Below are 22,831 nucleotides of genomic sequence, written 5' to 3' on the forward strand. Positions count from 1 at the left end.
GCATGTGTGTTGGGAATTAATTAACCTAGGTCCCTTAATAGTCTACTCAGGGACTAAAGAATTCATTCATTATGGAAAGGAAAGACTTTGTAAGTAACTGAGTCTCTGCTGTGCTTATGAGTCATAATGAAATAAGCCTTCTTGTGAAACTTTTGTAGGTAACAAAGAGATTATGGAATTACACTGTGTTGGAACTACATTTTGTTTTGTGCAGCTTGTTTTAAGATGTAACATGGAAGACAACAGGGAGCTCAACTAGCAAACCACACGTCTCCCAGGTTCTTTCTTCCACTCACTTATCTGAAATATGACTACCACCAAAATGGAACTGCATGGGATTTTTTAGAGCATTTGTTCTGATATCCTGAATTACTCAAGTGTCTTAGCAGCAACTTCCTTTTTAAATGAAATCATATTTCTAATACAGTGGACAGACACCTAACTTTCAGTAATAGCCAAGAAAACAATTCCACTCTGACAAGGTGCAATCAGGAGGAAATTTTATATAACACTGCAAGTAATAAATAAATTATGCATAGCAAGACTAAATTCAGAATAAGTATATTGTGAAACAAAATACATTAGAATAATTGAAGAAAGAATTAATTACAGAGTTAGGATATAAACAGTAATGCATCCCAGGCAGAAGCAAACAACAAAACTGAAGGAAATATAATTGTGGGCTGAGTTTGTTCAAGAGAAACAACATTTACAGGTGGGAAAATGCATCTGATCTCACAGGATGACAATTTGCTTGCAGAGAACCAGCACAAGCTTTATGTATGTTACATCCCACCACAAAGTAGGGCATTAAATACTGTTTGTATGTATGGCTTGAGGTCTGGACAGAAGTGCATTTTACTCAGTGAACCAGCTCCTGCTACACCTTCCTGAAATCCTAATTGCCATTCCACAGCCATTCAAGCAAAGGATGTTTCCACAAACAGCAAAATTTGAATAATTTCCTGAAATCCTGAAGTGGCAGAAATTCACAAGTACATAAGCCTGTAACTATGTGGAAATTTCCTAAGAAAGGTAATTTGCAAAACTACACTAGGGAGGCGTTACCCAGGCTTAGAGTAAATAAACAGCACTTCTGGTAAACTGAAACTTGAGAGCAGGAAATTCATCTTGGCATCACAAGTTAATTGACACCTGCATTAATTACTGTTGTGAACTCTTAAAGCTCTTCTGCACCACACCAAATTCCCTTGCACTTCCAATATGTAACCAAACACAACACGTAACCAGTTAACTTACCATTCTGACTAAAAACTCAACCTTAACTACGTAACATTCTCTATAAACACATTTACATATACAAACTGTTATTCTGCATATAGGAAACTATGCTGCAGGAATTGTACTTCTACACATGATTTCAAATGAAATTAAAAGTTGGCATCTCTTCTGGTTAAACATAAAAGTGCAAAGGAGATGGCTGTGGAACCAGAGAGTGAATACACTTGGGTAATTTGGTATTAAGAAGGTCCTTGAAGATTTAAATGTGTGGAGAAGGTCATGCTTCACATTAACTTCACTTCTGATTCACAGCTTCATCCAAATCACACATCTCATCAAGAACAAAGCTGTTGGACAGGTGGATGCAACTTTGCAAGGCATTACAGTAGATGCATGAAGTTGTGTTAAGGTGTAAGTCTACATACGATTGCTAGTGACGCTCTTATGGCTGTTCATACCATTTCATGAAAGCTAAACGAGAAAATACATTTTGGGAGGCATCTAGTAACAACAGGATTGTTAAAGAGCTTGTAAGGAGAGTCCACCTAAACATTTTCCAGATCATCCCTACAAGTAATACTGACCTCACCAAGGAAGGGAGATGTTCTCTCCCTCTTCACGCCCCCTCTAGGAAACAAATAGTTGCAATTAATCTTTTTAGTGGAAGGATTACTGCATTGAATTCAGTATTGCAAATCTAAAAATTGTCTCCTTGAAGTTTACATATGGTAGACTCCTTCTTTTCTTTGGGTACTTTTGATGAAGAAATATTTCTTTTCCACATCTATACACTTATGTAATACTTCTGAAGTCATTTGTCAGAATGTCCAGGATAAAGGACTTACCCAAACATCAGGTATTTAAATGCAAAGCACTAGGAGCCATTAGGCATAAGTTCAGAGTTAAAAAAAAATAAATCAAACTTTAATTTGCTTTTGCTGTGTCAAAAAGGGTGAAGTTCTGCAACTAGCTTAAAATTGCCTGCCATGGCTCAATCCAACCCACTGACCACCCAAAAAGGAAACTATTCCAACCTCTTTCAACCAGCTCTAGCTAGTTATTTTTTTTTCTGCTAGCTCAGGTGGCACTTGTACAACTGTGCAATGAGTAAATTCATACTAAATACAGCACTAATTCTACTGCCTTCATCAGAAGGGCAGGTAGGAAGTGAGCAAGTCTCCTGAGAAGTCACATGAGAGCCATGATTCACAGCCAAGAGCATGGAATGGAAAAGAAACTTCTTTCAACAGCACATCCCATTCCTCCAATCCCAGAAATGGCATGGATCTTTAACCTTAAGAAGAATGAAGAAGCTAATACACTTATCTGCTTGGTAATACCCATTTCTGTTAAGGGGGGAGGGGGATGGACAGCTATGAAGTACTGCAAAACAGCCATCAAATAATTCAGTTGTCAGATTATCAAACAAAGGTTTTGCAGTTTCATGGTCTACTGGTATACTTTCAAAATAAAACCTCATTAATTTGTGCACAAGCTGTTCTCTCTTTGGTGCAGCTTATGCAATTTACTAAGGATGAAAGGGAAGTACATCCCTAGGACAACATGACTGACTATCTCTAAAACCATCCCTTTTCTTTCCCTCCTCTTTCACCAAAGAAGACACAGCAGCCAACTTCCCACAGCCATCAAAGGTACTAGTCTATGTTGAAGAATACTTGGCTTACTGAAGTTTATAGCATAAACTCTACTTGTATTCTGCAGCCAAATCCTGCTTGAAACAATACTCCAATCTCATCAGGAAACTGTGGCAAGGCTTTTAATTTTTAAACTGTCATATCTGACAGAGTTTTCAGGATTATTTTTAAGCTTTAAGGGGAAAATACTCTTGATAAAGAACTGGACATGAAAAATAGATTAGTTCCTCTTTAAAGTTTGCAATATTTAGTCAGAAGACCTTTCACAGAAACTGAGCAGTAACCTTAACTATGGCACACTGCAAGAAACTAAAATGGAGGTACATTTTAAAAAGTGACTAATTACAAATTGTGGGGAGGTCACATTTCTGCTTTTCACATCAAGAGGACAAAGCTGTAAGACAGTCTGAAATGAGCTTTATGAGTTACTTTTCAATATAAACTAATCTTTAATTACAAGTTTGGTATGTTCTGGATATGATAAACTAATTCAAGGACTAACTAAAGGTCTGAGCACAAGTCACAAAAAGTTCTACCCAAAATTGGTAGAAAGAAAGGCAGTGCATCCCAGAAGAACAGTAATTTCAGTCTTGGTTTCCTTAGCTCCTTGCTTTTCTTTGTCTTGACATAAATAATGTCCTCTTACCTGCTGTGGCAACTTCTTACAAATGAAACCAAGAACAAGAGTAAATCTTTAGCAGCATAAATCAAATCTGACTATTATGAATCTAGAAATAATTAAAAAAAATCCAAGACCAAATATACTTATTGCAATCATTTTTCATGTTTTCGATTTTATATTTCTGGGATCTGTTTTTATATTTAGCTTAGAATATAACTTTATATCCCCATCATAAATCAAACATCATGGATGTCTTTAAATATTTTGAAAGGCTCTTAGTGGATACTAAGTATTTTAGATAAAGAATCAGAGAAAATGTAGATTTGGAAGAGATTTCAAAAGATCACCTAAACCCATCTCTGCACACAGGCAATATGAAATATACTACAGTCCATCCCTATGAGATGTTTCATAAACCTCTCCTTAAAACTTCTATAATGGAAATTTAACAACTCCCATGGGAAGCATATTTTAGTGTATCACTACCCTTATAGTTGGAAAGTTTCTCTAGCCTGTCTTTGCTACAAATATAGGTTACTTATGAGGATATTAAGAGAAACTTCCCAATTATAATGATCATGAAGTATCCCCACGACTATTTCGAGAAGCCACTACAATTTTCAAAGACATTCTGGTGTTTGATACGCATACAATTACTTATGGTTTCACCTTATCTTCTGATTAAAAAACTGATTTCAGTAATTTTCAGTTACAGAACTGAAATCAGAATTTCTTTACTGAGACTGAGTTTACCTTTAATTCTTAAATTGACAGGACAAATAGGTAACGGTGATGTTAAACAACTATTCTGGATTACGTGGTGTATTTTTGTGTTAGTTGTTAAAAGCCCATCACAAAAAAAGTATCACATAATTTACAAGAAAAGTGGTCTTTCATTTAAAACGCAAATATCTGTATTCTACTCCAACGGGAAGTCCTGACTTTGAACACATCACATAATCTGTCTCTATTTCATCTTTAACAGGACACCAATATTCCTATTAGAAACTTTGTGAAGATACTATATGCAAAATATTTCAAATGCTAATACAAGGATTGCTGCTTGTTAACAGGTTCACCAGGTGATAGAAGAACATGGCATGTCTCTAAACAAATCTGATAGGAAGCAAAGAACAAAAGTGCAAGTAAGATACCACTTCTGCCCAACAGGTATTTTTGGTATTGGCTTTTATATAAATTGACTTCTGCCTGCTGATAGTATCTTGATTCTGTTCATAAATCAGCACATGTCTTACAGTGAGTTCAACTGACTCATTTCAATATCAGAAGTACAAAAGCCACAGAAGTGATACACTCTGCAACTGTGTTAAAGTTACCATAAAGGTAAATTGCTCTGTTTCAGGGCTTCCTGAAATCAGGGCATTCTGAATTCTAAATAACCAGTATTTAGAAAGCTAACTTTAGAACAGTCCAGTTGAGATACAACAAAACTGACAAACCATTTCATGGTTTTTTCAAAAATGCACAGAATGGTTAATGTTCTGTTCTCTCATGTTTGTAATTTAAATCAATTTTCATCTAAATTCAGACTGTATTTTTAAAGCACAAATCTGTTTTTTTCAGCATTGTTGTAGCACTATCTATATTTGCATCAAAAAAACTCGAGGCAGCAAATGCCCTGTTTATGGATAATTCTTTTTCTGCTAAGATAACAAATTTCTTGCTGCCATGGGATTCTTGCGATATTTTTCCGTTCATAATTCTTAAAAAATAAATTAAACAAAAAGCATAAAGATAGCAAATAGAATTAAATTTTATCTTATAGTCACTATTTCACATTCTACATTATATCCCCAATTAAAAAAACTTTTGTTTTACAAATATTATTTTTATAGATACAATATTGTTTCAGGCTTGCAGTCATGAGAACAATTATACTGCTTGGCTACTGGAAATACCCTGCGTTTAGCCTTGTTACGCACCTGAGATGTGTGAAACTGTCTCAATTACAAATATATTACAGAAGACCTAGGGCCTGATCCCATAGCTGTTCAAAGCATCCTACAACAGCCATTTGTCAGTGATAAGGAAGAACAAATATTGGAGGTGCAGAATTCTACTGGATCAGGCCTTAAGTGTAAGTGCATTATACAACACATTATATGGTGACATCTCAAAATAAAATACTGTATTTTTATGTAATGCAGAAGTAACACACACAACTTACATATAGTAATAATTTATTCTGAAATGTTCATTTTAGTCTCTGTTGAGACATGACCCACGTCTCATTAATAAAAGAGCAGCCATCTCACCTCAAATACCAGAATATACAACAAGTTACAGCATAGCAAAAAAATTCTACCTACTTTAAGATAAAATCTAATTCAGGTAAAATAATTTTGTTCAAGGTTTTACAGTTACACAGTTGGTTTTTTTTGGTGTTTTTTTTTTTTTCAGAGCACAAAGGAAGTGTAAATTGTTACACTATAACTATCTATGCACATTATGGGACCACAGAAATGTTAATCATTACTTCATAAAATGAACCATCAGTTCCATTCATGCAGAAAAGCAGGCTAGGAAAGCTTGTTCAGCGGAAACCATATTACTGTGAATTTCACAGCCACATGATTAATTATTGGGTTAGATGGACTCACAAATACTAAAAATGAGTATTTTTTTTTTGCATAAATAATACCAATTCTTCCCTGATGTAGTTTAGTTGGTGTGTAATCTAGAAATTACTGATCAGGCAGTATGACTGTATCTTCTCTATCTGCACTATTCCATGACTTTAATGACAAGCAATATTCAAAGGATTACGGGATGGGATGCTAATACATGTTAAACATACTATACAAATATACTTGTGTTAGCAATTTTATTCCAAACTGTCAGTCGGGTATTCCTGCAAAATATTACCAGTGAAGACAAAGTATACTATCAAATATGGCTTCCAGAACAAGGACCATCTAACAAGAATCAAAGCTATTTACAACAAATAAAAACGAAAGGAAAAAAAAAAATCAATCCCAATTATTTCTTGTTGCACTTAAAAAAAAGTTACCAAGTAACACCCAGAGTGACGTTTAGGGCTTTGGGTTCCACTGGAGTCGGTGTTCTCAGACTTGGTGTCACGTTTCTTGGTGCTGTTGTTCACTGGAGTTGGAATCTGTGAGGGCCGAGCAGAACTATTGTCCACGCTGCTCTTCCTGCGGCTTGGGTTGTAGTTGAAGGGAGTCACCCTTGCTGCCACAGCACCGATGGGGGAGCTGTGCTTGCTTGAGCTACTGGAACTGAATGGTGTGCGCTCACTTACAGTACTTTCACTAATTTCTGGTGCAGGAACAGGATTATTCTGCAGAGGCTTTGTTTCAGTGCCTTTCTTGTCTGGACTGTCTATCTGAAAGAAAGAGTTCAGACGGTTTTCTAAGCCAACAGTACGAATAGGAACACCTGCACTCCCTGGGGTTTGCTTTTCTTGAATCTCTTTAGGATCTTTACCATTCACACCCCCTTTCTCTGAAACGCTGTCAATAACGGGGGGAGTATTTCCAGTTGGGGACCTTCCAGATCGAGGGTTGTTAATTGGGCAGTCCTCTATCCTCACCCATACATCCTCTGTCTTAGAGACAGCTGGTGCCATCTGGTAGATGAGAGTTTTGGACTCGGAGCCATTTGTGGCACCCAAGGAAGGATCGTTCATTATCTGAGGAATTTCATTTTCTTTTATTTTTCTCCAAGTACCTTTTGCTGGTGCTTGGCTTTCTTTACTTTGCTTGTGTCCAGGAAGAGAACTTCCATGTTGCTTCTCATCTTCACTTTTTGCCTTTTCACTGGACTCTGAGGAAGCTGAGAGAATTGAGGAGGAACTTCCAGTTCTTCGCCAAGTGCTTACACGAGGGAGGGATGAGGAATGCTTACTGTGCTCACGCTTCCATGTTCCTGATCTATTGATCAGCAGTCTAGATGGACTTTCGGAGTGAGAACGAGCTATGTCGTGGCGCTTGGCTGGTCTCCCATCATATTCTACAGAAGGGCTCTGATTAGGGGCTAATTTTCGCCAACCACCAGTCTGGGCAGTTGAATGAGTGGATAAAGACATATCAGGAAGAGACGGACTCAGAACTGGGGTCTGTAGTTGGGACCTCGTGGGAGAATCTGGCCTAGAAGGAGACAGAGATTCAAATGAAGCTGACTCTTCTAATTTCCGTCTCAGAGTTGGGCTTGGAGCCTCTTTAATAAAAGTTGACTGACGAACGAGAACGGGTCTCTCAGACCTGTCAGATTCACTTCCACTAGATTTTGTGGATGACATTCTGGATAGATCAGTCTTTTTGTTTGATCCACCAGTGCTTAGAGCCTGGTTTAACCCTTTTGAAGCAGACTCACTTCGTGGAATGCTACTGGTACTCTTAGGTAAGGCAGTTTGCTTTGTAAGGTTTTGCTGGCTCATCTGCCTGCCTGGTGGTGTGTATGACATTCTACCTGAACTTGAGGATTTAGTTGAAGCTGTGCTTGGAGATGATGTTCTTGGCAACTGTGATAGTTTGTTGGGAGGACTTATACCATTTCTTCCCGGGGAAATGGAGTTTCGCCCAGGAGATTGCAGAGGCCTACTTAATGGCTGCTGCTGAGGTCTAGAAGGAGTGGAGTCTCTAGACCCTGATCTAGATGGTCCTTTACTTGATCCACTCTGATTCAATCCCGATGGCTGCCTTGTTACAGGAGCTGGCTCAGATTTCACTGATGACTTGGCTCCTCTTGGAGAACTAGTCAAACTTTGGCCTTCACTGGGACTCTTGGAGTTCATGTTTTTGAGTGGGGGTCCTTTTTTGGAAACAGGACTAGTACTTGAAGAACTATTTCGAACTCCTGGAATATGGATCATTGTTCTACCACGTGAAATTGAAGGCACACTTGTCTGTTGTGATTGCTTCAACTGGCTTGAAACTTCAGAACTGGAGCGAGCTTTTCCTGTGATCATACTTTTATACACTTTCTTCCCTCCTTTGATTCCCCTACTTTCTGACTCTACTTTTTTAGACTCCAGTGTACTTTTCTCTCCTGGCTTAATAATTCTTGGACCTTTATTGCTAGTGAAGGGCTTTTCTTCTTGGTCTGGGGTAAGATGAAATGGTGACCCTAGAGAAATACCAGATTTTAATGAAAGGATAGAATCAGAGTCTGATGAGGCTTGTCTAGACAGTGATGCAGCAGCTGCAGCTTGATGCAAGCTACTGACTATAGAATTTGCACCTTCTTGTATAGCTTTCCAATCAAAGTTCTCTGAATCAGGTGAAAAACCATGTTCTGAATCTGGCCTCTGTATCTCTCTCAAATCCAGTGTTAAATCTTCTGCCAGTATGCCACCAGTATTTCTGGAATTATTCTTTTCGCTTTCACCCTTCATTCTTGAGGGCTTTTTCTTTTTAGGCATAGCAGAACTAATGCATTCCTGCAAAAGATCATCTTCTGAGTCAATGCTAAGGGAACTCAGAGAGCTGTTTCTAGAGAAACATACAGGAGTATCTTCAACATGAAATGATTTAGGTGCATAACCAGAAGTCTGTGGTCTGTTGGATTCCATCTGTGAATCAGGAGCCTCGGGACGTTTCGCAGGTTCCCCTTCTTTGTTGTTATTGTTTTCTTGATCAATGTCACTGAGGGAACTAAGTGATGAATTGCGGGAAAAACAAACAGGTGTGTTTTCAATAGCAAAATTCTGCATTTTCTCATCTGTAGCTGCCCCTCTGTCTGGATTATCTTTAGCTGACTGAGAGAAAGCTTTAGGCTGGCTTCTGCCTATTGGATGTTTCTGACAAACTTGAGTCCTGTTACTTGGCTGCTGATTTGAAGACTGTTCTGGGTTAGAGCAGTCTTTATTTTCTGTTTCCTTTGCTTCTTTTCCTTTTCTTAACTCTGCCTTCTCTCTTGAAAGGTCAACATCATCATCATCAAAATCTAAAGAACTCAGGGAATCATTCCGTGAAAAACAGTAAGGAGTTCCCTCAATAGGTGTGTAATGATGAGGGGAATCAAATGCAAAGCTTCCTCTTACACGCTCTTCATTATTTGGCAATTTGTCGTGAAAGTCTCTTGAATTATTTTTAAGGTTCTGTTTCTTTGCATCTCTGTTCTCTGGGTAGCCTCTTTCATTACTAACATTGCTTTTGGGCTCTGTGCTTTTTCTTATGCGTGCTCTGTATTCGTTATTTTGGGGAACAGGCTTTACTGGTGATGTTGGCTTCTTTTTCTCACCTTCTGGTTGGTTTTTATTACTTAGAGATGAAGAAGCTTGTTGAATTTGATCCATTATCTTCTTCACTCTGAAAGGTTTGTGACTTTTTCCTTTTGGCATAGCTGAGTTAATGCACTCAGCCAGAATATCACCCTCTTCTGTTTTGTCATCATCCAGACCTGAGGAAACCACAGCTGAGCTTTTTGCTCTCTGAGCATCTTCAGTACTTCTCCCTTCTGTGGGAATGGTGTCCCGCTTTTCAAACTCCCCTGACTCTGCTCCCACACCCACACTGTCTACATTGGCCAACTCACTCGGTGGCGACTCTATTGTGAGATCACTCAGAGATGTAGCTGTAGAAAAGTTTATTGGTGTCCCCTCAACACAGTACACCCGTGGCATATCATCTCCTGGTGTAAAACTCACATGCTTTTGCGACTGCAGTCTGCTTTGTGAAGGCAAAAGTTTGTAAACTGGCAACTGGCTGGGCTTTCTGGCTACAGGAGGAGGTATTTTTGGAGCAGATGCTTGAGAAGGCTTTTTGGCTTTACGTGAAGACTTTGTTGGCATTGCAGAAATAATACATGCTTCCAGTATTTCAATATCATCATCAGAATCATCCAGAATGTCTTTTTCTGCTTCAGCGGGCTTCTCTGATTTCTTCTCTTCATTATCCTTTGTATCATCTGACTGTTCAGGTTCTGTCTCATTTCCATGGTCATTTTCATGAACCGGAGGCATTATTCTCAACTCTGCATCTTTCTGTATAAATGGCTCATCTAAGCTCAGAGCACTCAGGCTGGAAGAGCAGGAAAACCCATCCGGTGTGCTTTCTGTGGCAAAATGTAATAGTGTATCAGCATCTGGCAGTACCTGAACTCTCTGAACAGCTGCATTTACAGCTGCCTGTCTAGGACCAGGCTCTCTCTTCTCTGTACTGTGTACTTTTCCCTTCGGTACATCTCTTTTTACTTGAACCCCTTGAGCGGGTGGTGGTGTTTTACTTCTGCTTGGAGGCATTGTTTGTCCAGGGCTGTCTGGAAGGTCACTGGGACTTATAATACCACTTACTATTCCACTGCAAGGCTCACTTTGAACTGAGCTGGCAATTGAACGACTTTCAAAACTATCCAGAGAGCTTACAGAGGTACATCTACTGAACATGAGTGGTGTTTCCTGTACATAATGTTCTGGCGGGCTTTTAGGAGTTTGTGCACCACTCTTTGAGGGAGATTTGGCACCTGAAGAAAATTCAACAGCTTTATGTCTAGAAGAATCAGAAGGAGACAAGCTAGAAGTTTGAAGTCTACTTGATTTTGCCCTGATGTGTTGTGATGTAGATGTGATTTCACTTACTGCACCTTCTGTAGGCAGAGCCCCACTGTTTTCCTTTAGTTCTGCGATCTGTAGTGTGTTATTTGCATCTGTGCCACGTGCAGATTGATCACGCCCTATTTCATCTTCAGCTGATGATAAAGATGACAAAGAGCTACACCTTGAAAAGCATATTGGGGTATCTTCCACGCAGTAAGTTTGTATAGTTTCCTGGTTAATAGAGGGAGTCTTACAGGAGGTCTTCTGTGCATGACCACTTCTGCTCTGTGCAGAACTTGGGTGCAGCTGGGTCTGTCTCTTTGAACCAGTTGAGGGAGCTGATGTGCTCCCACTGCTTGAGGGAATATGGTCAGTTTTAGTGAGTTGCACAGAAGTCTTTGGAAAAGTAAAAGATGGCTTCTGAGAAGGCGGTGGAACTTCCGTTGAGTATTTTAAACTATAATCAATAGGCTGATCAACATGATGCTCCTCTTCATTGTACTTTATGCTATAATTAGTTGGTCTGTCTTCCTCTTCATGTTGTTCCTCCTCAGAGTAACGTTCACTATAGTTGGTTGGCTTGTCATCATCATAGTCATCAACCTGGCACAAGGACTGGTTTACTTTCTGATTCATTCCAAGAGCTGGGCCTACTCTGTTCTGATCTGAACCACTGGATCCTCTTGATCTAAAGGAAGAAACACACTCCTGCTGTCCAAAAGGTGACTGATATTTCATGTGTTTATCATCTCCACTTTCAGCATACACGGGATAAGTTGCATTTTGGCTTCTTGACTGTCGTTGTTCATTTTGTTTCATTTCATCATCTATTACATGCTTAGGCCTTGCCCATCTTTCATTCTGAGAGGGGCTTTGCCTTCCAGAATTTAACTGTTCATCTGAGTATTTAAGACTATAATTAATAGGAGTGTCTAGTTCTCCATCATTGTCATCCATATGATTTGCACTATGAATCTTGTGTGCCAAGTCAGCTGGATATTGCCCATAACTACAAAATTTACTTTCATCATCTTCAGAGAAGGATTCAATGGAAGGTTTCATCTGGCCTCGTTTGCCATAGCCATCACTGCTGCTGACACTATTTAAACTATCATTCGAAGCTCTTTTGTATTCCATTTTTGTGTAAGGCACAGAACATGTCCTGTTTGAATTCTCAGATTTAGGGAAGTATGTATTTGAGTGAGTATGGGCAGTGCTTGATCTCCTTGAGTCATTTCTGTCTTCAGTCAAACTGTGCATTTCAGAAGTGGAACTAGAACTTCTGTCTTCTTGCGGAATGTGCATGCTTGTTACTTCCTCCATAACTTTGGCAATCTGACCTCCAGCAGTAGAAATCTGCATTCCTAATCTCTTAGAAGAGTTTCCAGTACTCTCTGCAGCAGGATGATAGGTATTTAAACCTACTGCTCGATCCCTGTCAACACTTCGGTCTTTCTCAGAACGAGAACTTTCTGTGTTTCCTCTACTGGAAGAGGAGGAGCCAGGCAATACTGCAGTATTTACATATGGTGAAAGCACAGTCATATTACCAGCATTAAAACTCTCTGATCTGCACACACCATCATCATCGCGACTGGCATCCAGGACATACTCGCTGTATATATTTTGCTTATGTCTCTGCTTATTACGGTGAGAAGCTTTTGGGCTTAAATTATCGATGTTGTCAAAAGTCTCTGATAAATGCTGAGCATCTAATTCTGCTTCCAGTGCCTTTTGTTTTCTGACATGAAGAGATGGTAAGCTTGATCCTGGAGACATAATGTTGGCATCCTTATATTTGGCTGGCCTGTTTGCCATGAGGTTTCTCAGGGCTGCAGCACTACCCATGGCTATCATTTTGTGTTTTGAGTGGATGAGATTTTTTAGCATGCTGACGGCTCCCATGTCCCACAGCGCCTCCTGATCCTTTGCATTTCGTGCAGAAAGATTCCACAGAGTCCCACATGCATTACTAACTATTGTCAAACTGTGTGACTTCAAGTGTTGTAACAAGGTTTGTAAGCAGCTGTTCTCCCGCAAGATTTGCCTGGTGTTGAGTAATTGAAAACAAACATCCGTAAGTGGCATTTCAAAAGGATAAGAGACAAAACAAAAACCTATTATTCTAGAGGCGAGTCTTGCCCTTAGAAAGGATAATCATGAATTCTCCAGTGCAGATTTATCTCATATTTTCACTAGCTTTCATCTGAATGCTAACCAAATTCTATTACAAACATGAAGAGTTAGCTTTTAGTACATTATTTTAGTACATTCATCATTAACAAGCAGCAGCTTGCATATCTGTTTGCATATTCCTGTTATGTAAGTGAAATGCCTGCCTTATCAAGTGTATTAAAAATTAACTGTGCTTAATTACTATGCTTAATACATGCATTCATATTAAGGCTCGGTCATAGAAACTATGTCTATTAAATACACATGTGGAACCACTGAAGATTTTCAGAAGTATACCTACCTATGGTCCTCATTAGTAGCAATTAAGCTAGAAACATTTCTTAATATTCCTCCTCCACTTTCTATGATGGCTAAAGTGTTTGTTTGGCTCCGGTATGTCAGTGTGCTGACCAGAAATGCAAGAGCACCATCGACAGCACATATATCAGCTTTGTTCCCAGTACAGTGTGCTGACAGATTCCATAAGGCACTCAGAACACTTTTCAGGGTGGATTCCTAGGAAAACAGCAAAATGACAGAATGAGGGAAGTTTTCAGCTGTTGACCACAAGCTCTCAGAAATACATTAAGTTAGTTTCAAGGAGCTGTGTGTGTTCTAATTTCTGCTTTCTGGGGTGGTAAAGTAGATTTCTAGTTTTTTGTTCACTTTGCTCCTTCCTTCAGCTGTGTATTTGATATTTTCTGCCCCAGAGGTTTCAGAAATATGTGTCACAATACTTCTTTGCTGCCGCAATGATAGAAATGGCTTGAAGAGTAGCTGGCAGGAGACTCTGGGATGGAATATAATCCCTTCCAGATACCAAAAATCTATACAGAAAATTACAGAATTGGCAGTTATCTATTCACTAACTCAAAAGAGGTTTTATTAAATGGCAAAATTATAAAAAAAGGCTATTCAACAGAACAGCTCATGAAACTAAAAAGCAAAAGCTGTCAACCCTCATAAGTAAAATTAAATCAATAGCAGTAGTTTTGAGATGCCATTGCTACATTGTGGTCTGCTGCTATGTCAACTCAAATCTGCTCTTCTTCGAAACAAGTTACCTGAACCACATCAAATGTTTCACCAATCATTTTCATCAAAAGAAGGACAGTATTTGTGTTTTGTGTAAAATACATACAATCTCTCAGAAATTTATCTCAATCACTTATAGAGGATACCTTCTTAACTTCTAAAGCACATTCCATCAATGCTTTCACACTTCCAACTTCTCTGAGTGTCTTTTTACTATTCACATCTGCTCGCCAGGACAAATTCCTCAGCACACTTGCAATGACCTGCAAAATGTGAAAGAAAAACAATGCATCTCAAGGTAGCTACTTCTTTAGCAGGCTATCACACTTTCCTCCTGGGACTTTTTAAATGCTATGATTAATTAACAGTAGCCATGTTAAGCTACTGAACTAAACTTTGCTAAAATCTGCTTTTTGCTGTGTTGTCTGCTAGACTGTTATAACATTTCAGTATGAAGTTTGATCAGAGGTACTGGTTTTTGTGTGTGGGTACCTAAAACAGAGATCTGAAATCAGGTTTCCTGCTTTCCACATGAGTTGAAAATCTTGTCCAAAAAATTCAGATTTGTTCTCTACTTTTATGTCTGTTATAAGAGTTATGTAATCTCAGGGGAGATTCATATAGTAATTTCTGCTTGGAAAATAGAACAATAACATTTTCCTGTCTCACAGATGGTATGATTACTTTGATTGATGTTTATAAAGCTCTTTGAAGTCTTTTTAAAATACACTGTGCCTTTTGTAAGCAGAATACAATCTGCACCCTTTGGACTGAGGCAGATCAGTCCAGAAGTCCTGGCCTAGGGATACCAGAGTATATCAATATCAAAGTTTACCAATAACCTTTATCATAATTCTAATATTTTTCTCAATCTTAACTAGTCAGTTCCTTCTGCAGTGAAGAGAATTTTTTGTTAACAGTGTTTTAAGAAATAAAGTCAATTTTACTTAAAATTGGTCTTTTTATCTGATAATTCACTCAGACTGCAAGGAAAAAAGGGCTTCCTTTAAAAGAGCTATTCCAGTTTATTTACAATATGCATTAATTAAAACTGATTATAATTTAATATTTAATGACTTAAAACAAGTGCCATACCAATGAAGAACACTGCTGTGCTCTCAACTTTCAGGATCACCCTAAGCACTTCCTAAAGACTTTATTTTCAAGCTGTTTTCTTTACGCAGCAGGAACCATTAGAACAGATGCTCAGGTATCACAATGAACACATTAAGATCTCTCAAACTTATCTTTAAAAGTGTAAAAAAAAGTCCACTTTAAAAGTGGACTTCCACTAACAGATCAGGGTCATAAAAAGTAAGTTTTATAGCCTATAGGTTACAATAAAAAAATCAAAACCCAAAAAATCCCCAGAACATGACCACACAGGTAAGGATTTTTCCAAAGAGAATGTGTGTCATAATTGATGAAATGAGTACAAGTACAAATGTTGCATCATTGTTAAGGTAAACAAGACAACAAAGGAAGTATTTAAAAGAATCTTACCTGCTGTAAGTCTTCACTTTCAGATTTCAGTTGGGCTACAAGAGCTCTCATGCAGCCCTTCATGGAACATAACGTAGCCTGTTACGAATTGGAAGAAAAAAGAAAGTGAATAGTATTAAATGACAGGTTAGGTGGCTTGCTTCTGCACAGTGTTTTGATATTTTAAGCAAATTATAGCTGAAGTTTAATAATAGCTTCCTAAGAGATGTTGCCAACAATAAATATTTGTTTTACAACTACTAAAAATTAATGTAACTATCAGTTTCAATATGTAAGTGATAAAATTGTGCTAAATTTTTGTATTTTTTACCATAGGTCTAGGACATGATCTGCAACTTTGCTACCTTAGAAGCCTTCTTTACTATGCACCAGATAAGATACCTACTGCCTAGCAAGTCTCACAATCACATTTTTTCTTTTGAAATAAACATAGTTTGAAAAATGAGTATTTAAAACTGACATAACAACATTTCTGACTTTTTAAGCATAATGTAACAACTAAGAAGCTGCAAGGCTTTGAAATAATTTCTGATAATTCACAAAATTATTCCAAGCAGTATGCACCCGAAGTGTACTACTTCTCAGATGGACAATGTGTGCATTTACAACTGAGTAGTTCAGTTTATGCTATAAACCCAGTAGCCTGTAGCAGTTAGTGACTGGATGATGTAAAGAGCCAATATTTGTGAAGCAATTTGCAGCAAGGATTTATGCTTTACTTTTGTCTAAAACTTAGAACAAAACCCGAGTTCTCTGAAGCCTGTTACTTCCATTCACTCCTGAAATATCTTCATTCTAGAGCAGAAAGATTAAGTCTTCTCAGTATGAAGTTATTTTAAGATCCATAGCTTAGCAAAACCTGGGGCAAGGATTTATTGGATCTTTCTATCTTTTGAAAGACAGGTCCTTGTCAGAAACCGGAGAATCAATTTTCCCTTATAATGATTGAAGTAGTGCCCAGCATGAGCCAGATATGCTCCAGATATTTAAAAGCAAGCTCCAGCCTGAAGAGGTTTGAAAAATTTCACTAGAAGTTACAGTATTGTTAAATAACTGGCAACTTTAGAAAATCTGACTCATTAGCAGTTTTAGTTCAATATACTCAGAAAAAAGCAGTCACTGAAATCATTATGTGTCATATTAACCTAGTGCTCATAGAAAAGTCAAGCCAATAGATAAAATCCTTATGCTCAGTGACAAATTAAAAGTTATTTAATTTTATATGAGAGCCAATACTATACTTGAGTGATAAAGCATTCAGTTTGTGGTGCTGTCAGGAGCAGGATGGAATGACAGAAGTATTTTTAACTTCTGCCTTGAGCTCAAACTCAGTATCCTGTCCTGGAGATTTATCACCTGTGTTGAGAACTGTAATTCAAACATAACCGTGAACTGAAATTATTGCATGTTTACAATTCTGCCCTTACCTTGTTTGCCACATCTCCAAAAGTCAAGTTTGTCAGAGCCATTCCAGCATACCTCCTCAAGGTAACACTATAGTGATCATTTGTGAGTCCATACATTTCACAATCCACTTGCAACAGTTCAGCAATGGCCTGCAAACCTCCTTTGGAAAAAAAACAATTAAGAAAAGGAATAATATCTCTACTCTAGTATCTTAAGTACAGTTCATACACACCAAGGAACAAACTGCATTTTTAGGTACAGAACAAATCTCAAATATCTGAAACCCACAATGCTCAAAAAGGTATTAAATTGTTAAATGCTGCCTCTAGATCTTGAATCCTGTACTTAGCAGCAGCTAAAAGATAAGGCAGCATGACATTGGGATTTCAGGGCAAAATGGAAGCAGGAGGAATTATGAGAAGCAAGAAGCACCCTCATCTTTTAATTCCACCCAGCCAAAATCCTGACAGACTTGCACCAGATACATATAAGTCTATTTACTAAATCTGAAAGATTATCCATTTAATTATTATCACTGCATATTATTTTCTGAGAGGAGTTCATACAGTATTTTCCTTGATAATGATAAGTGGCAAATTAAGGAAAATTGCATGCACAAAACTTACTCAGAATGGACTAAAAAATTCAGGCTGTCAAGCAGGAACCAATGCAGGACAAAAAAACCTCACCAAAACACCAACAAAAAACCTCCCACCCTGGGAAGTAGTCTCCATTATGAGTCCAATACTTCTAAAATTGCAAGTACTTCCATAATAATACTAGTCTTCAAAAATTCATAGTTCATGCCAGAGAACCCAGTAACTGGCATAATAATTTATCCACTACGAAATGTTGTGGCTAATTTAAACTGCATTCGTCACTTACATCTGACACAAATGACCTGATTATGTCTTTAAACTACTAGAAAAAAAATAAAGCCATATATCCAGTGAGGAACACAAGGACTGTTAAGAGTTTCCAGGAAACTTCTCAAAGGAAGTCAGAGAAATACATCTGATCTTACCAAGTTCATTCATTGCATGCCTGTGTTCTTCGTCAAATGAGAGTTTCATCAGAACACACACTGCAGGACAAATCTGATGATCCACTGGAGCAGGCACTGATTCAGAAACAGGTAACAGTTAGTATTTCCTAGGTGATTTTATATAATAGTAAGTTTTGTAAAGCGAATCTAATCTTAAAAAAAAATCAACTGCAGTTTTATTCAGGGTTTGTATCTTCCCAGTAATCCATGAACAGACATTTAGTTAAGAATGTTACTAAGAAAAGTGCATACTGTATTTGATGCTGAAACACAAATCAGGGAGAATCCTGATCCATGTGTGGAGTAAGAAATATGACTTGCAGTACAAAAATATTACCTTGTTACTCTTAAAAACTAATAATCTTCATGAAGCAAATCAATATGGTTAAATATTCTGGTGGCATTAAATAATATGCCACATAATCTGAAGCTGGTTTTCTGGGTGTTGTATGAAATTATGAATGGTTAATTGAATGCCTTGTTTCATAACCTAGAAGTTTTTAAGTTCAAGTTTTTGTGAGACAGATTCTAGATAATGCAGAAATGGTATTGATACATCTTGTTCTGAGCCCCACTCCTGCTAAGCTGTTCTTGTGGTGAACTCCAGCATACAGGAAGCAGCCCTTGACTTCAGTAGTACATCTGCCATGGACACCTACGGAATGTCCTCAATTCAGAGAAGCAGCTAAGCAATCCAGAAGGCTAAATCTTTTTTTTTTTTTTATCCCAACCGTTCCCTGAGAAAAATCCTATTAATTTACAATGTCATGTTTTTCATATTTTTTTAACCGAACTATTTCTTACACACAACATTATAAATAATGGCTAATATTATATTGAATAGATTGAGATTATTTAATTTGTGCTCTCTGCCCCTCTCCCAAATGGAATGTGTTATCTCCTGAATACATCTGCATCGAAAGCAATTTGGGATTGTTTATCCATCAAAATGTAAAACTAAATGAGTACATATTCAGTATTAATTTACAGATTACAAATATAAACTAGTAGAATTACTACCTTGAAAGCACACCTTGAAAGGTCTGTGATTTAAATAAAAAGTGTATAAATAGGGTATTATATCTGTAATACATACTATTTCCTAACACTAATTCCACTTAAAAAAAAATATATTCACACACATACGTATAATAAAACTTGCATATATTCAACAAGAAGTCAGATTAAAGTTGTACTTCCTGTAAAGTCACTCTTTTCAATATATCCTTGAAACGTTTTTATACGTCTTGCAGAACCTACTTGGGTTTTTGTCCTGGTCCATGCCTTGTTCATGTGCCTCCTGCCATTCCCAACACGTTTCACAGTAAGCACGGATCTGCTCCAAAAGATGGAGCACACGGATTTCCCGTCTGCCTCGCTTATCATCAGGCTGGGAGTGAATGATGTTATGCAGTGCAGCGCTGGCTCTGGCACGGGCCTCTTTACTACCACGAGAGTTTCCTAACAAGACAGAGTCTTTATCGTTGCCATGTAAAAGCTGGATGAGGAGAGGAAGACATCCAGACTGACGCATGGCTATGCAGCTGTCCTGGGAGCTAGACATTGCTAGCAATGTTCTTGACATGTCATCTTTATCATGAGTACCAAGCATTGATAACAATGAATACACCATTTCCACCTGCAGGTCAAATGATTTAAAAAATACAGTTACGTTTTAAAAACACACATTAAATTAAAATGAAGTTTGAATGGTACATATGAGCAAAAAAAAATCATATTTAATGGTGGAAAAAATTGTGCTATTTAAAAAGAATTAAACTCTATTACTACTTCAGCATTCATAAGCTTAATAAATTTCACTTAGTGGTTAAGTGTCTGGAAGTGAGTGGTAGTTGTGTGTAACTGTATTAATCTACAAAACCAACAGCAAAAACTTCCAGATTTCCATTGTACAAAAAGATTAAACAAACATACTAATGAAAGTGTTTCAGTTTGGGAAAACCAAAATTTCTTTAGAATTAAATTTGTCTTTAAAAAACTATGTTCTGTATGAATCACACATTATTATAAAGATGTTCTTTGGTGAAAAACTATGCTATGTGGTATTAAATACAATTATTCTAGACAAAGGATATGAATTATTACAAAAATTTTTAGTTTACATTATGTTAAAAAAATCTGACATCCACTGTATTTAAAGTTTTCCTTTAAAATACTTCAAACTAACTGATAATTTTTTGTTAGGAGACTGACTTGTGTATGGACCAGATTATTTACAACAAATGCAACACTAAAGAGTTAAATTAATACTTTTTTGAATCTACAGGGATTAAAAACCAATAAACCAAACAAATGCTTACTTAATGTATATAAAATACTGAGCATTTGTCCAAATAAATTAAGCCATGAAAACCCAGCATTACCCATTTAACTCGGAGTAACCAAATTTCTCATTAAAAATAGCAATTTTTGAGTAATTCCCTTGGCTGTCACATAATATTGTGGTCAAGGCACTATTTAGTTTGTATTCCCACTCTCCAGTAATAGCTTTCAATCAAGAAATGCATTTGATTCTTCTAGTCAACTTTTAGTAGAATAACAGGATGTAGAAAATGATCTTAGATACTACCTAGAAACTCCAAACTCCTAAAGCCAAGATAAACAGGAACATTCAAAGTCAAAACACAACATAAAGAAACTGTCAAAGGGAATTGTGAAGTTGCAGCGTGTATGTTTCTTTAGAATATACTAATTAAGGAAGAAATGAGACTTTGGACCATTAGGCTAAGTTTTCTACTAATAACAAGACATTTGCACTAGTTACCCTACCTGTGAATGATTTTATTTGGTATCTTCAGTGACAATTCAAATGTGCCTGAAGGTGAGTACACGAGTTATAAAAAAATTAATAGCAGCAGGTAGACTAAGCAGCAAGTCTGGTAACATGTATTTCTCTAAACACTGTAGGATTGCTGAGGCAACAGAAATCTCAGAATCTGTGGAACTGTATGATCACATGCAAAATGCACTGAAATAGGAGCCAATTTTGAGACAGTGTAGCATCCCAATTTGAAGACCCTATCTTCCTGGTCTGGGAAAAATCAAATATAGCATTAAAACAAACTGCTTTGATTCTTAAAGGAGAGTGAATTTAATCTGCTTTATGCAACTATCTTGGCAGATATTTCAACTGACAGCTACAATGCAGTGTTAATTGCATTTGGAAGGTAAAGTTTTTGCCCGAGAATAAACCTGAAGAAGCCACGAACATCAGACTTCCAGGTTGCAACAAACACATTATAGGAAAAACTAAAATCTGTTTGTCTGTCTCTGTATACACACACTGCCTACAGACTCATCTTTCTGCATCTGTAAAAACATTCTTCTATTTAGAATCTCAACCACTTTCCCTTCTGCTCAGACATTAATATTAAACATTCCCTACCCCACAGCACACTCTGTTCAACCCATTTCTTTGCCTGTATCCTTCCACACTGAATCCCCCTTCCTGCCTTCAATGCTTTCCCACTGTTTGTAGCTTTGGGGAGTCCTAGAGTTTGCAGTGAAAATACTCGCAGACAGACAGATGAGTTGATATCCCTCCATTTGGGACATGCAGGACTGAAATCACAACATTATAATGCTTTTTTTAAGGTCCAAAGTAATTAATACTATGTCAAGCTAATAGGTCTGGCTTCCTAGAAGACTGGGCTCAGCACACCATCCATAGTATCCACACTGCTGCTGATTCCAGAGGCAGTATGAGATCTAGTCGTTCTTGAATTTGTCTTTTTCTTCCCTTCATATACTTCTGACTGCAGTCTTTTGTGGACAGACACTGTGAAGGGCTTACGCAATTTTTTTTTGGTCCATTTTATTTCACAGCAACTGCATTTTTTTTGTGGATTTGTACTCTGTAAAAGTATTTGAAGAAGTGCTCTGAAAAAGGTTAATTTTCATCACTGATTATAAATCAACATCACAAGCTTTTTAGATATTCCAGTAACTTCTAGGAATCATTTGTTCCTTACTGTAACAGCTCTTAACTGATCATCAACAAGTTAAAGAAAAAATAAAATTCTGTGCATATATTTGAAAAGTATCCTAAAATTTTAACTTAATAAAATTACTATGTACGGATAGCTCGTTCAGCTAAATATTAGTACTACTAGCAGAAACAATGAGGTTATTGTATTAGTAAAAATGTAGCATTAGCGACCTGTGGTTTGTAATCTTCGGTTACCTTGGTACCCAGATGACTTGTCAGTCTGCGAGGAACAGAATAGTTACTACTAGAGCTCATAACACTGGCTGTCTCGTGGTCCATTCGAGCAGCAGAACCCTACAAATTCAAACAACAACTCAGTATAAAATGAAGACTGAGTAAAAAAACAACCACCTAATTCAGTTTCAGCACTGGATGAATTGTACTGACAGTAATGAAATGTCAACTTCTGTTGAGTTGGGTCCTCTCTGTCCCAACATAACTTAAGAAGTCACTGTTAAATCTGTTTTTATTAACTACTTTTCCTGAGAGTTAGCCTCAACAGAATTGTACTTTTAATGGAACTGATTTATAATTACTATTTTCACCATGTGTGAGGAGTGGACTTTGCAACAAACCTTAATAATAATTTTTACAGAGTGAAAGAAACCAGCCTCAATTT

The 22,831-nt window shown here is 37.4% G+C and overlaps 1 protein-coding gene across 7 annotated transcripts in view; it reads right to left on the reverse strand.

Annotated features, from left to right (window-relative positions):
• Positions 1–483: 483 nt before the first annotated feature.
• The window catches only part of APC (APC, WNT signaling pathway regulator), a 99,171-nt gene continuing 76,823 nt past the window's right edge, over positions 484–22,831 (reverse strand). For 5 of the 7 annotated variants that reach the window (XM_017812621.1, XM_017812623.1, XM_017812625.1 and 2 more), the window contains 8 exons: positions 22,384–22,506; positions 19,464–19,842; positions 18,183–18,278; positions 17,179–17,318; positions 15,752–15,829; positions 14,395–14,511; positions 13,515–13,729; positions 484–13,085 (listed from right to left, as the gene is read on the reverse strand). In XM_017812621.1, the coding sequence (XP_017668110.1) occupies positions 6,536–13,085; positions 13,515–13,729; positions 14,395–14,511; positions 15,752–15,829; positions 17,179–17,318; positions 18,183–18,278; positions 19,464–19,842; positions 22,384–22,506 (7,698 nt within the window). In that variant the 3' untranslated portion in view covers positions 484–6,535. The remainder of the gene's footprint in view (positions 13,086–13,514; positions 13,730–14,394; positions 14,512–15,751; positions 15,830–17,178; positions 17,319–18,182; positions 18,279–19,463; positions 19,843–22,383; positions 22,507–22,831) is intronic. The other 2 variants (XM_017812626.1, XM_017812624.1) reach the window with 1 other exon arrangement.

The sequence above is a fragment of the Lepidothrix coronata genome, unplaced genomic scaffold, assembly GCF_001604755.1.
Source record: "Lepidothrix coronata isolate B3197 unplaced genomic scaffold, Lepidothrix_coronata-1.0 Scaffold37, whole genome shotgun sequence".
Classification (NCBI taxonomy): Eukaryota; Metazoa; Chordata; class Aves; order Passeriformes; family Pipridae; genus Lepidothrix; species Lepidothrix coronata.